Below are 13,593 nucleotides of genomic sequence, written 5' to 3' on the forward strand. Positions count from 1 at the left end.
CTTATTTATGCTCTAGTCTAATTTTCACGGAAAGCTTCTACTTGTGAACGGTGCTGTATAAAATCAATCAAATTACTAGTGGACATTCTTGTCTGAACAATGGTTATATTCAAAATGGCCATGTTATGATGACAGCAGGTGTTCCCTTATAACAAGAGGTTCTAACTGCTCTGTATGGACAGGTGGCCAAATGTTTGAGTAGAGACCTAGACTCACAGAAATGTACAGCTTCGATTGTGCACACAAAAAGCTACTTGGGCACCTTCCTGTTGATAATTTTTTTGCATACATAATTATTAAGCCATTGACCATGGAACTATGGGCACAGACCATCCTATTTGCACATACGGCCCCCAAAATCCCATGATACTTTTGGCAAGAGCAGAGGTTTGCCTTAGGAGCCTTGGGCAAAGTTCTCCCTCATACCCTTCTCCTTGCTGTGCAGCAGTTCATGGCCTGAATTGAGGGATATTTTATGTATATAGCTGGTATAGCACTCTAGGATCCTTCACAATGCTATAGGAATGTCAAGTATTACAGCACATAGCCTTCATCTAACCAATATAGGAGAACATCTCCAGCCAGTCATACTGTTGCATTCTAGATATTTGTATAACAAGAGTCCTGTAAAGATAGAGGAGGGTTAGGGACGAGAAAAGTAAAGAGCGTAGAGGGCCATCAATTCAGTTTCTTTTGTTTGTATACATACATTGAATATGTGATTTTTGGCATTATACAGACCATACATGTCACTTTTCTTTTGCAAATACAAAAAACACATTCTTTCTTGGAGACAAGAGAAATAGGTCTTATTCCAGTGAGTTCAGGTCAGCTGGCATGTTTAAAACTGGACAGAATGAAGAGTTAAATCCTGCAGATGAAATTCAATCACAGCTTTGGCCGAGATGGTCTCCCCCTTCAGTCTATTCAATAAACCTTTCCCTCGCAGTCAACACTCTACCACACACACTTCTTCCAGCCACTGTGGCCCAACAAGCATGGTTTAGAGGCTGCATCAAGCACCTAGAAGTGGCTTATTCTACAATCTATTAAAAAAATAAAGATTAATGTGCCTCGGAGCACTGACATCTTGTGCGTATTTTTCTCCCCACTACCTCCAACGGAGACACTCTGGCTTCCGTCAGTCTAGGTAGCTGTACTCTCTCAAAGGAACATAGTATTGTTCATTCCCCCCATAATTATTATACAGTTAGCAGCCTGTTAAACATCCCACTAGGCTTTGTTGTTCTCCTCTGTGGCAAGGCATGGGGTGATTTTCTGCAAATTTACCTTCTTACCAAGTCCTCCCTTCCCCGGCACTCCCCCTCATCCCAGAAGAATCTAGTGTGGCTACAGAAGGCCTGCCACGACTGTACATTGTCCTCCTCCATGCCATGTGTTGTCCACTGGTGTAACTCTCAGCAGCTAAGTCAGAGCCTCAGCAAGCAAGTAGTAGCCCAGATGAACTAAGACCATAGCACAGACCACCTCACCCTAAAGTCTCTGAGGCTGCAGGACGCTGCAGACAGCAAGTCAGTTGCTGCAGTATGACTGGGTAAAGTGAGTTTTCTATTTCCACCCCCAGCCCTCCAAAAATAATCTTTAACCTGAAAGCTGAGGCTTCCGGTAGCTCCATGGACTAAATGTGCTGTTGGTTCACCCCTACTTTTAGAGACCTTTCCGCAGCTTCAGTAACCATCTCTCCCCATTGGGCCATTTCTGATGCTATTGGGCCTCTCTCTCTCTCGCTTTAATATACTAACACTTTGTGGAAAGCTTCCTTTTACAATTTTTTGCCTCTTCACTCCTAAGCCTTCTATTGTTACTCCTTTCTCCTCCTCCTACCCAATGCTGCCTCCTGCCTTTCCAAGGCCAGTCCAACACCTCACTGATATTGCATATTTGTTCTAAATCAGCAGCTACTCTGGGAACTTTAAATGTGAACCAGATCAGATTGTATGCATTTCTCCAAGGCATTTATTTAACCACTTCCCACCCCACCCAAAATAAGAGAAGAAAAACAGAAATATAAGACATCCCCCAAACTCTCTCTTCATTCTTGATTCAGAGAGCTGGATCATTGGTTATAAGAGGAATGAGATGAGAAGAAGGAAATTCTTAAAATAAAAGTTTTGTTTTTAAAAACATACCCTCAAGCCTTCTCCCCCCATCCTCCCGAAGTCACATCTTAAAATACAGAATAAGTATTTGAAAGTTCATGGGGATGGCAAAACTTCCATGGGATCAGTGAAAATGGCACATTCCAGTTTACACACTATCAATCATCTCACCTCCCCATTTACCGCCTTCCTCCATCCACCCCTCAAGAAAATCAGAACATAGTGAACATCAGCAGCAGCTTTACAAGAGGCAACAATCCTTTCTGGCATTAGTCCATGATAAAACTGTTGATTCTCTCTCTTTAAATTATAACGTAGCTGTGTAGTATATATATGCACAGAGATCTTCAGAGGGGAACGTTTCACATCCGCTGTCGATATCTCAGGAAGGCCCACACTGCAGCCACTGCAATGGCCAACGTTGGCACCAAAAGGACAGCTAGGGGAATACCACCTGGTTCTCCATCTCCTCTGGGACCAGCTGGACCATTCTGTGGCTGCAACTAAAAGGGAAAGAGGAACATTAGTGGTAAGGAGACCCCCTCACTACAAGACAGACAACAACCCTACAGGAGGAATGTTTGGATCTAGAAGCACACACAGCAACATGGTCATCAGTGTACTGTACACTTGGGGCACGAGAACATTAGAATGCAGAACCTTCTGCTCCAAAAGGCATGACTCTACAACTGGAGCCAAAGAAAAACTGCTGTTAGCTACGAGTAGTATTGAGGTTTCCATACCCCCTTTGTAAGCCAGTCACTAGATAGAGAATCAAACACTTGGGACAGGTAAGATTTCATGCAGCAGATGGCAGTGGTACACACAAATCACAACTCAGCATGATCTATTCACATATTATTTCACAAGAGCTGCCCTATTGATGGTTCAGGACGGGTCAGCACTTTCTTTCTCAACTTCAGCAGTGGCTAGAGGTGCCAGACTGACAGCAGTGGATTTTGGGTTCTTCTCTGTTTCCAGAGCTGGTGCAGTTTAAGCAGCAGCAGCAGCGCAGGCTTCTTCCATCACACTACAAGTGTGCCTCAACCCTGACATGGATGGATGACATCTAGGGATGAGAGGGGAGTTCTCTCTCCTTTGGCCCATTCAGTCTTTGGCCTCTAAGCAGAGACTGCCAACAAGGGGAACAACGAATGTCAAGCATGTTGGGGTTTTAGTTACATGGACACCTGCCCACTAGAATGGTACTGAGCCCAGTAATTCATGTCACATAGGTAGTAAACAGCCCACAGATTGTAACTTTCAAGCATTAGTGACCTGGGCCAGATTTGAATCAGCAGGACCATGAAAGGCTCAGTATCCCAACACCATTTTCTGAGCAACCCAGCCCCCCTCTAGCGGAGTTTTACTTCTTACCTACAGAACTATATTCTGAATCACGACTTACCACACAGGGTCCCAACCTCTTCTCCCATCATCTTACATCCCTCTCCCACATGGACAACACAGCACCAGAGACTAATATATGGGAGAAAACTTGAACTATATCTGACTGTCCAGTGAGACATATTTTGCTTGTTACATGACTGTATAAGAGTGGTGGGGGGGACCATACCACTCCAACTCCTAGTAGCAAAGAAAAGATCAGGGGACTCTGCCATCCAGACTCTGCCATATTATAATTTCCAGCCCTCTCCAGAGCATCACTTAACATGATGGATGGGTACTGCTGATGTTCATTTACTTGATCATTCACCCTAGCAGAAAGGTACATTCATTAAATAAATACAAAAACAGCTTCTCACCATCACCCTCAAAAAACCCACAACCATTGTTTACATTGTAGAGAGGAAGAGTAGAATTCCCAGAGGTTCAGAGCAGACAGGGATCTCCAAAACTCTCCTCCTGTCTGACCCAAGCTGTGGTAGCAGGCCTTCAGGGACAACCCCCAGGAGCCGGCAATACACACCCTGTGTTGAACTTTTAGAGAAACCTCGCAGCCTGCACTCCTGAACAGATCCACAGCGTCCTTGTGCAGCAAATTCTTCAGGTCCCTGCCGTTAACCTAACACAGGAATAAAAAGGAGAACTTGATCCCACAGCTACCAGTCATCTCTCAGCACTGTAGAACAAAACAGCAACAGCCAGTTTAGGTAGTCAGAATTATTCTAAATGCAAGATTTAATGACTGGAAGAAGGCACTATTGTCACTTTTTGTTACCAGACAATTAAGTAGGACCTCAATATATTCCAGTTAGAGAGCATCCCAAACCAAAACCCCAGATCAAAGCATTGCCAAACTTTTCTAAGTTAGTTCTGAACTTCTGCAGCTTGGGTTCACCCCTAATTCTATATACAGAGGGTGAAGCAGGTTCTTAATACAATAGAATCCTATTTATCCAGTTCTGCTATAAAATTACTTGCCCAGCATCTTACCGGTCTCATCCAACCCCCTATTTACATGAGTGTGTTTTGAAGTCTCAAACATTTTGAAATAAAATGGATTCTACTGTTCATGATTTTTATCTTTGGGGGAGGCCGAGCAATGTCAAAGAAATTATAGTATATATTTTTTTTGACTAATAGTACTGGAACTACTGAAAATGAAGGACAACATATATATAGTCTGTCATTCTGACACTGCCTGTAACCCCAATTTCTTCACAAACACTATCTACACTGAGGACTAAATCAAAGTCAAGTATGAAGTTTGAAAACTAATCTGAGCTACCCAAGTCTTTTTTTTAAGACTCCTTCATGTTGGCATAACTGAAAAAATAGTTCCATCTGTTTTCTTCAAACACTTTGCAAATAACCTGAACATGGATTTGAGATGAAGCATGAGAAATTTCAGTCCAAAGAGAAAGTTACACAGAAGCAAAAAACAAGAGTACATCTAAAGACTGTCCAAAAATCAGTTACATATTTTAAAGCTACATATTTGTGCGTGCACACACACATGCTCGCGCACACACACCCCGACCCGCATACACACACACACACTCCTTTTAGGATTCTAAAGAAGTCTTAAGAAAGGGGAGGAAGACCCACAACTTTGCAATCCTTCTTTAAAGAGGAACTGGAACAGAATTTGTTAATTTACCCTAAGGCCCATCCTCACATTTTAGCCTCCATTGATCCATTCTTGGAAACTTTCCTCTCTTTAAAAGAGACCATGTTTACATTTTTTAAATAAAACATTTAAAGGATATTCATGCACAAATAAAAAGATATACATTTACATTAAGCATTTGATAAATTTGCCGTTTTAAAAAGATAAACCGACGAGCTGTTAGCATTTGCCCATTTTAGAATGTGCACACTTTTAGTACATCTGTGACAGAGTGGCGATTCCTTGCAATGTCCTGAATGAATTTTACTGAATTAAATTAAACCTAATTGAATTTGGTTTAATATCTTTGGGGTCCTTTGTATTAAAAATGCAACTGTGTATGTAACTCCTCTAGGAGGAGGGGGATGCTAATACCTTAAGAATAAAATAGGCGTACACAATGAGAGCTGTGTGGTACCTGTAACTGTGGGCAGTCACACTGTTCTCCATCTCTGAAGAGAAAGAAAGCAGAAACGCTTGGGAAACCTTTCTATGCTGCGAATAACATGGTATAGTCAGGGGACTGTGTGGTCTGGAAATATCGAGGTCAAAAGAAAGAGAAACACAGGTTTCCATCCAAGAAAGGCAACGGCTGGGGAGCTGGAAGCCTGAGAGCAGGTGCCCTTGCTGGACCACTGAAGGGAAACATAGGTGCAGTTGCCCTGAATTGTGACATTATCTACTCACTGTCAAATGCTGTGGCATGAAATGCATTCAAGCTTAATGGATGAATATTGACTAACAAATTCAAGATGCAATCAAAATAAAAACTTCAGTTAGTGAATGCCTTGGCCCTTTTATTGGCTTTCATGGGATAATGACATACTTTTATTGGAAATAAGGCTTGAAAAATAGATAAAACCCATTAGGTAATCTAACACGCCAACGGAGACCAAACCAGGGGATCTATGCAAGATTACTCCCTCCTGTAGATTCTCTGGTGCTTTGTCCTGTCCAGTTTTAAATAATTCCACTTCTCATGAAAGAACATTTCTCATAAAATACTACTTCTTGTAGAAGACATTTCAAGGCTTTGTAGCTATCATGATCATGAAGTATTTCCTGATACTCAGCTTTTCTTTTGCTAAGTTTCATCTCATTACTCCTAGTTATACTCCATGGGATCACACTAAACTATTCCTCCCCCTTCTTGGAATTTACATCCTTTAACTGCATGTACACAATTATCACACTGTTAGGACTAGGTACTTGATTCAACAATCAAGCTCCAACCTGCACGAGCCACTCTTAATTTGTTTATATAAAACTAAAACTGTAACACTGTAACAAGTAAGCTTAAAAAAATATAATTAAAATCCATTAGACATACAAATGATGCATATTTTAGCAGACATCCTTGTTCTTCTTTGCTTGTTAAAGTGCTATCACCTTGTATAACTGACAATAGCAGAAGAAAATATTCAGATCACATTTGATCCACCTTAACTATGGTTCTGGCAAGGAAAGCAGCCTAAGTTACACTTGTTGGGTTACAGTGAAACCCTTCAGATCCTCCTGAGAAAATGGTTAATAATAATCCTTTTATCACACCAACTAATATGCAGGGGAGAGAAACCTAGCAGCTGAGAGATGGATTCTCCTCACACGCTGATCACAAGCAACGCCAGTCACTTCAGTAGAGTCACAGTACTGAAATACCAGAAAGAGGAGAATCAGGCCCTCAGTATAATAAAAAATCTGAGATGCAAGTCATGTAGGCGTGCAACCCCAGAGGCCAAGGAATGTTTCTGGCAAAGCAAGAAGGCAGAATGGGATTGGGATGATCTCTGGTCTACAGGGTATCCCATCTCATCTCCTTCCTAGCCAAAACTCTCCCTGATCCCCCAAGACATGTCTCCCAGGGAATGGCTTACCGCTAAAATTTTGTCTCCCTCTTGTAATCGGCCATCAAGGGCGGCAGCCCCATTTTCTTTGATCCGGCTGACATAGATGCCACTGTCATTGGCAATGTACTGATGATCTGTCCCACCAACAATGTTAAAGCCCAATCCTAAGACACACAGGAGACAAAGAATGTCAAGTAGAAAAGAAATAGGTTCAATAACAGTTCAAGACATCCTTACAGTTAGATAAAGAAGTGGCCCCAATGCAGCATGGCCTTCTCCAGCCCTCACTATCCAGGACAATTTCTCATCAATAACTGTTTTTTTCAAGGAAACCAAAAGACTCTACAGTGGACCATTTTGTAGGTCTATCTTCAAGCAATAATGAAACAAGCCCCCCAACACCTCTGTGAGGTAGGAAGTATTATTCCCATTTTATAGACGGGGAAGCTGAGGCATTGAGCGGTTACCTGACTTGCTCAGGGTCTTGGAGCCCAGACCGCTCAACTTCCAGTCCTGCATTTAACCATGATTTAAATGTTTACAAGTCATTAGATCAGGCCCTAGGGCATTTGTCAACTCATCATGTCCTTGGGTAAAACCCTGCCCTCAGAGTTCTTAGCCACTTCACCTTTTATGTAAGCAGCAGCAGCAATTGTGCAAGCACTTTATGCTGTCCCAGGAATCCAAAACAGGACAGGAAAGGAATGCAAAGTACTAGGGTATAAAAATCACACCAAAAATTGAAATGGAAATTTTGTCTGATCAAGGCAGCCTGGGGTTTTTGTTTGTTAAAAATAAATTTGATTACAGACCTCTGGTTGTAACCAGCTGGTGGATTAAAGTGCATGGGAAGATTAAGACTTGTTGCTAAATCTTATCCAGAAGAACAGACTGAACTCAAAGGCTGGAACTCCCATGGACTGCAAGAGCACATTCTGTACCACAATGCAACAAAATATTTGTAAATAATAAATGATAAGGAGGGAGATGGTCCAGGGGCATGAGACTTGGGAAGTCAGGAGCAGACATACCAAACATCTGAGGGAGGGAAGGGGGAAGATAGTCCCCTTCTGACATGATCCTGTTACTCAGAAGCTACTCCAAACATGGTCTGAAAGCAAGTCCCAGCCACACACGTAACCAGGCTGATGCTCTCTCCCTCTATGCACTGGTAGAGGAATATGAAGCAGGCGATTTACAAACAGAATGGCAAATAAAAGCTAGCTTGTCCCAGCTTGGAGGTGACCTTTAGCTCACTTATAGGAGATCAGAGGGTGTAGGGGTGAGCCACTGTCTTCAGACCATGCCCCAATTGGCTGCTAAATACTGTTGCCAGCAAAAAGTTGCTATTATCCAGCAGTTGCTAATAAGCAGAAGGCAGGTATGCGAGGCAGCAGCCAGAGAAAGAAGTGCTGGGACGTGCCTTCCCTGGTTGCAGCCACACAAACCTGCTTGCAAGCAAGACAGCAGCAAGGAGGAGGGGCTGCAGCCAAAATGCCAGGACATTCCAGGGAACAGGGCTGCAGGGTACTTCTCCCTATACTCTCAGGAGGTGGGAGCTCAGCACACCCCAGCAGTTCCTTCCCAATATGGAGACCCCCGGCAGGATGCAGTTGGGAGGGCACAGGGGCAAAGAGAGGTACTCTGCAGTTCCAGGAACTGGGCTGTAGCCAACCCTCTCCTGGCCACCTATAACCCTTATCTCCTGTGCGGTCTGTATCCACAGGCAAGTTTGCGGGCCTGCATCCCCAGAAGGAAATACTGTGATGAGCAGAGCACCAGCAGCAAACAGGTTTGCAGGGCTGTAGCCAGGTCCCTGGACTCTTCTCCCTGCCTGCAGCCCCACAAACCTGCATGTAGCTGGAGCCTTTCTTCCAAAAAAATGTTGCTAATAAGCAGCATGCTATTGCCAATATCTGAATCCCATTAACATTATGATGATCAATGGAAGGGAATTGGTTCCCTGCAAAATGTTGCTATTAATCGGAAGTTGTTAATATCCAGGTTGCTATTAAACAGAATGTACTGTATTGAGAACAGGTGCAAGTTTCACAGTTCTCTCTTCTTTGAGAAGGAAGGGTCATCATTGATCTACAGGCTAAAAAAGACACCAAATGGCAAAATACTTCAAGATGAAATTATAAAATAAACTGACGTTCCATAAAAATGTGATTTTTTTCATCAGTGTAACAAGAATATATTTTTAAATATACTGTTCTGCTGCTTCTTCCTGTTCAACAAACTTTTGCCAGAGATGTTTTATACCGTACCCACTTTAATAGTTTGCAAACATAGTCAACATTCATATGTAAAAAAGGATTAAACCGTACAGGCACCTGTACTTTGCCAAAGAAGTGAATGATAAACTACGTGATATATGCTTTGATATTCTGAGGAAATAAGAACACCTTGTACCCTACAGATAATTTCATATCTTGCTATTTAACTGTATAAAATATGTATCCCTTATATAAAAAAAAAGTATCAACAATCATAGCTGGGATCCAGAGGCCATAAGACAAAGATTTCAAGTGCTAGCAAATAAATTCAGGTCAGAGTGTTCTCTAATGTACAAGAATAACTGCAAGTCAGCATGGACCCCAAGGCATACATCTAGCAAGTTAGAATTTGATCAGCAGTTAGCATCAGCACATGATTCAGACACCAAAGCAGCAGTGCTATGACATCTGAAGCAGAACAGGGATAAGGAATAGCCTAACAACTGCACACCCGCCTCACACACCTGAATTAGACTGGATGATTCTGGGGATATGGAGTCTTTCACCTTTTGACATCAGATTGTACATATTTAGGTCAAAACAACGAGAGTCTTGTAGCACTTTAAAGACTAACAAATTTAATTTCTGCAGGCATAAGCTTTCGTGGGCTGTAACCCACTTCGTCAGATGCAAGAAATAGAAATCGACTCTAGTGACACCATGACAGGCCCTAACCACATCAGCCACACCATAAGGAACTCACTCATTCACCTGCACATCTACTAATGTAATATATGCCATCATGTGCCAGCAATGCCCCTCCGCCATGTACATTGGCCAAACCAGACTGTCACAGCAACAGTAAACACAAAGCAGGTAGTGTGGCACATGGTCACCCTGACCAACATTTGCAGAAGTGGCCCAGTGATTTTGGGTGCCCAGTGTGTCCATTTCACAAGTGCTGAGCAACCGAACCTCCAGCTGAATTCCACAGGAGCTGTGAGGGCGACGCACCTCCGAGAGGCAGACCCGCATTGTTCTCCCAAAAGCAGGGGGCACTTTTGAAAGTTCTGGGGCTTGTCTGCTGTGGTAATGTCAGTCATGTTTTGCTTACATATACCATATTCGTTATGCTAACCATATATTGAGTGAATTTTTGTCTGCAATTGACACTTCAGCCATTCAATTTCTTCAAATAAAAGGCTTAAAAAGAAAAGGCAATCTAAATTAGAGTCCTCACAGGTCAACTTCAACTCCTTGAGTATAAGGGGCCAAAAGTCAATGTGTGAGTGTGTATTGCGCTGTTTTCACAATGGGTTTGGGAGGCAGTTTTGAGTGAAAAAATTGTACCTCAAAGAGGGGGCTGGGTTTTCTCCTCACTGGAGGATGCTATCACGGCATGAATCAGAATACAAGAAACTACAGAGATGTTTCTAATGGAGGACTAGGGTCAAAGGGATAGAAATTGTGGCGATATTAAGCGGGAGAAAGTGCAGCTGGATGGAGCCTAGGTTACAGCACAGCCAGCTAACATGATTTTACAGGTGTTTAAAGGTGTCAGTGCTTGTTAACTCAATCTGTTTTAATCCTTCAACCATACCTACAGCACAAAATTATGTCAACCCAACTTACATTGGCATACAGCCACCACAATTATTAAATCACTTCATATGTGCACAGTTGGCTCGTGTTGGGTGTATATCCTCACTAGGAGCACTTGTATCTATTGTATTGTCAGTGTAGGGCATTTTGTGACAGTTCCTGAAGGCCTGTAACAGTCGACATAAGCAAGGCAGTATCTACACTGACACTGCATCGAATTAACTATATCAACCATCATTCCGTGGCAGTCAGGGAAGGGCTGTTACTAAATGGGCGTAGAGAGGCTCTTACAATGGCAGGAGCCAAATTTAAGTGAAGACACTTCCAGAGCTAGATTGACACAAGGCAGCTTACATAGACCTAACCATGTCGTGTAGACCAGGCCTTCATCTAGACAAAGTCCTGGATTTTTAAAAGGTATTTAACCATTGCTGCACTCAGTGTTGTGCTAACTCATTTAGGAGCCTAAAATCTCATTTGCAAATGACCTAAGCATTTAGAAATCCCATTGAGAGGGCCTAAATCCCTTTGAAAATGAGATATAGGCTCCTAAATCAGTTAGGTATCACAACACTAAGCACAGCAACACTTAAATAACTTTAAAAACCAGGGCCAAAGTGCCAAGATTGAAAGGTCAACAACATCTCCTTTCTTGCAAGATAAGAATAGTTCATTGCTGGCTGCATTATCTTACAGACCTAGGATTGTTTTCCCACCCCCTTACCTTCATCAATTGCATGGTAGTACAAATATACAGCTACACACCTGCTCAACACCCAGGCTTCCTTTGCAGCCTTGTTTTCTATCTTTTTTTGTTTGTTTGTTTTTTAAACTTCTTAGCTCTCCCTTGGAGAGAGAAAAAACCACTGTTACATCTTAGAGTCAGTATCTGGTTAAACCTCAGATACCCCCCACTCTTCCTTTTAAAAAGCAAAAGCATGATTGTATTTCCTTGGAAGAAAATCCAGCTGCATTCTCTTTCCCTGGCCCACCCCCTTTTAATTGTGGAGATTTTATTGGTAGCCTCTTTTCAGGTGGAGCACAAGCTAATGTAGGCTGATGTAACTGAGCAATGAGCAAGTCCCTTTAGAGGCGTATGAATCGAAGTGCAATGCAGCCTTAGCCCTCCTCCCCCAGAGCATCCAGAGAAGCTGCAAGTACGTTTTAAAAGAAAAGTTGTGTGGGTTTTAAAACCACAGATTCCTTCTGCCTAGATTTCTCTTCCACGCTGAAGGTATTGCAAATGACTTTGCTACTAGAAACTAGTGCCAGGATTATACAGGCCTCAACCCAGACCTTTCCTGGCAGCTCTGAAGCCAAGTGAGTTACACAGAGCCAGGCTCCACGCCAGATCACAAGTACACCATCAGACCAAGCTCCCACCCCCATCTGTAACTCTGTACCTGAAGGTCCTCTGGTGAGATTGATCACTTCCTCCGAGAGGATACAGTCTACTCCTCCGTTCATGCTTCTCTGTTTTAAAGCTCACTCTCTTTGCCTGCCTACCACTGGATTCCTCTCCTCTATACGGTTGAAGGTGAAATAATCTGCCAGGCGGGCTTGAAGCAGCAGCCGCTGCTGCAGCACTTTCAGTTTCATCAGCCTCTGAACGAGTCGGACGGCGAGGGAGGAGACGCTGCTAAGATCTCTGGGATTTGTAGTCCTTTCTGCTATTACAGCTCAACTGCATTCTTGCTGGTATCCTTCTACAGCTACCACCCCTTTTGTTTTGCGGGGTAAATTACCAGGCATGCCAGAATCCTAACCAAAACTACCTTCCAATGAAAAAATGACTGCCTCCGGATTTAGTCGTATATTATCCCAAATCTTCGCCACTCTGCAAACCTAATACTTGTTCATTTTAACCCCATTAGTTATTTTAAATATATCTGCTGTATATTTTCCAAAAAATTCTCAATGAATTAAGCAATTTTATACAGGAAGGGGCTAAACAAGTTTCTAAAAGGTTTTAGGCTTTGTGACTTTTTTCAAGCCTTACCAACGTTTTAAGAACCTTAATCTGAACCACTGTTTTTCCACAGAACTTTTTTTTTTTTTTTTAAATCATGTATCTAAATTGAATCCTGTGATTTAAAAAACATCAACAATAAAGATACTTGTTTTAAAGAAATTCTGGGATGATCAGGGAATTATTTAAAAAAACAACTCTGATATTGCCAGAGCCACTCAGAATTTGAACTTCAAAAACATCAAGTTCTGCTCTAAACCGACAACCCACATTTTTCAGCTTGGTTTCAAATTAAATAAGTTTAACTCTACCATCCTTAATTTTAACCAGAAGCTTTTCAAAGTCAGGTTCAAATCCTGCAAATGAATGAATATGAGAAGATCCCTGCCCCAGAATCTGGACATCAGTTTGTTTTCTCCAACTCTTACAGCCAGTTAGGGCAAAGGGCCTGAACCATCTTTCAGTGAAGGCCCAAATCAGAACCCACTGAGTACTGGCCCCAAGTCCTGTGAATCTTATCATTCTATTCAATTCTGTTGGCTGTTATTCTAGGCCAACCATCACTATTGTTAAGTATAATTAATTTGCATTATTATGATGTCTAGGAGCCCCTGTCGTAGATCAAGACCCCATTGTGTTAGGCATTGTACAAAGACAGGGCAAAAAGATGGTCCCTGCCCCAACAAGAAGAGACAAAAGATGGAAATGGAAAGACGGACAGGACAGCACAAGGAAACAGTGGGACAATGGTATCATACTGTTA

At 42.4% G+C, this 13,593-nt stretch overlaps 1 protein-coding gene across 1 annotated transcript; it reads right to left on the bottom strand.

The window, feature by feature from the left end:
* Positions 1–679: 679 nt before the first annotated feature.
* SYNJ2BP (synaptojanin 2 binding protein) lies at positions 680–12,471 on the bottom strand. Its single transcript, XM_067557825.1, has 4 exons — positions 12,265–12,471; positions 7,068–7,204; positions 4,051–4,146; positions 680–2,623 (listed from the first exon to the last, which is right to left on the bottom strand). Exons 1-4 carry the CDS (start codon positions 12,326–12,328, stop codon positions 2,483–2,485), a joined length of 438 nt encoding a protein of 145 aa, XP_067413926.1. The 5' UTR covers positions 12,329–12,471; the 3' UTR covers positions 680–2,482.
* Between the last annotated feature and the right edge of the window lie 1,122 nt (positions 12,472–13,593).

Source organism: Emydura macquarii, unplaced genomic scaffold (assembly GCF_026122565.2).
Source record: "Emydura macquarii macquarii isolate MOO-44397 ecotype Brisbane River unplaced genomic scaffold, CSIRO-AGI_Emac_v2 contig_1876, whole genome shotgun sequence".
NCBI lineage: Eukaryota > Metazoa > Chordata > Testudines > Chelidae > Emydura > Emydura macquarii.

What these genes read in the sequence shown, in the direction of transcription:
- SYNJ2BP (XM_067557825.1), bottom strand. Translation starts at nt 12,328, where the DNA reads ATGAACGGAGGAGTAGACTGTATCCTCTCGGAGGAAGTGATCAATCTC. An exon ending in AGGGAGACAAAATTTTAGCG is followed by an intron (nt 4,147 to 7,067) that starts GTAAGCCATTCC and finishes TTCCTGTGTTAG; the next exon opens with GTTAACGGCAGGGACCTGAA. An exon ending in CTCTAAAAGTTCAACACAGG is followed by an intron (nt 2,624 to 4,050) that starts GTGTGTATTGCC and finishes TTTCCCTTTTAG; the next exon opens with TTGCAGCCACAGAATGGTCC.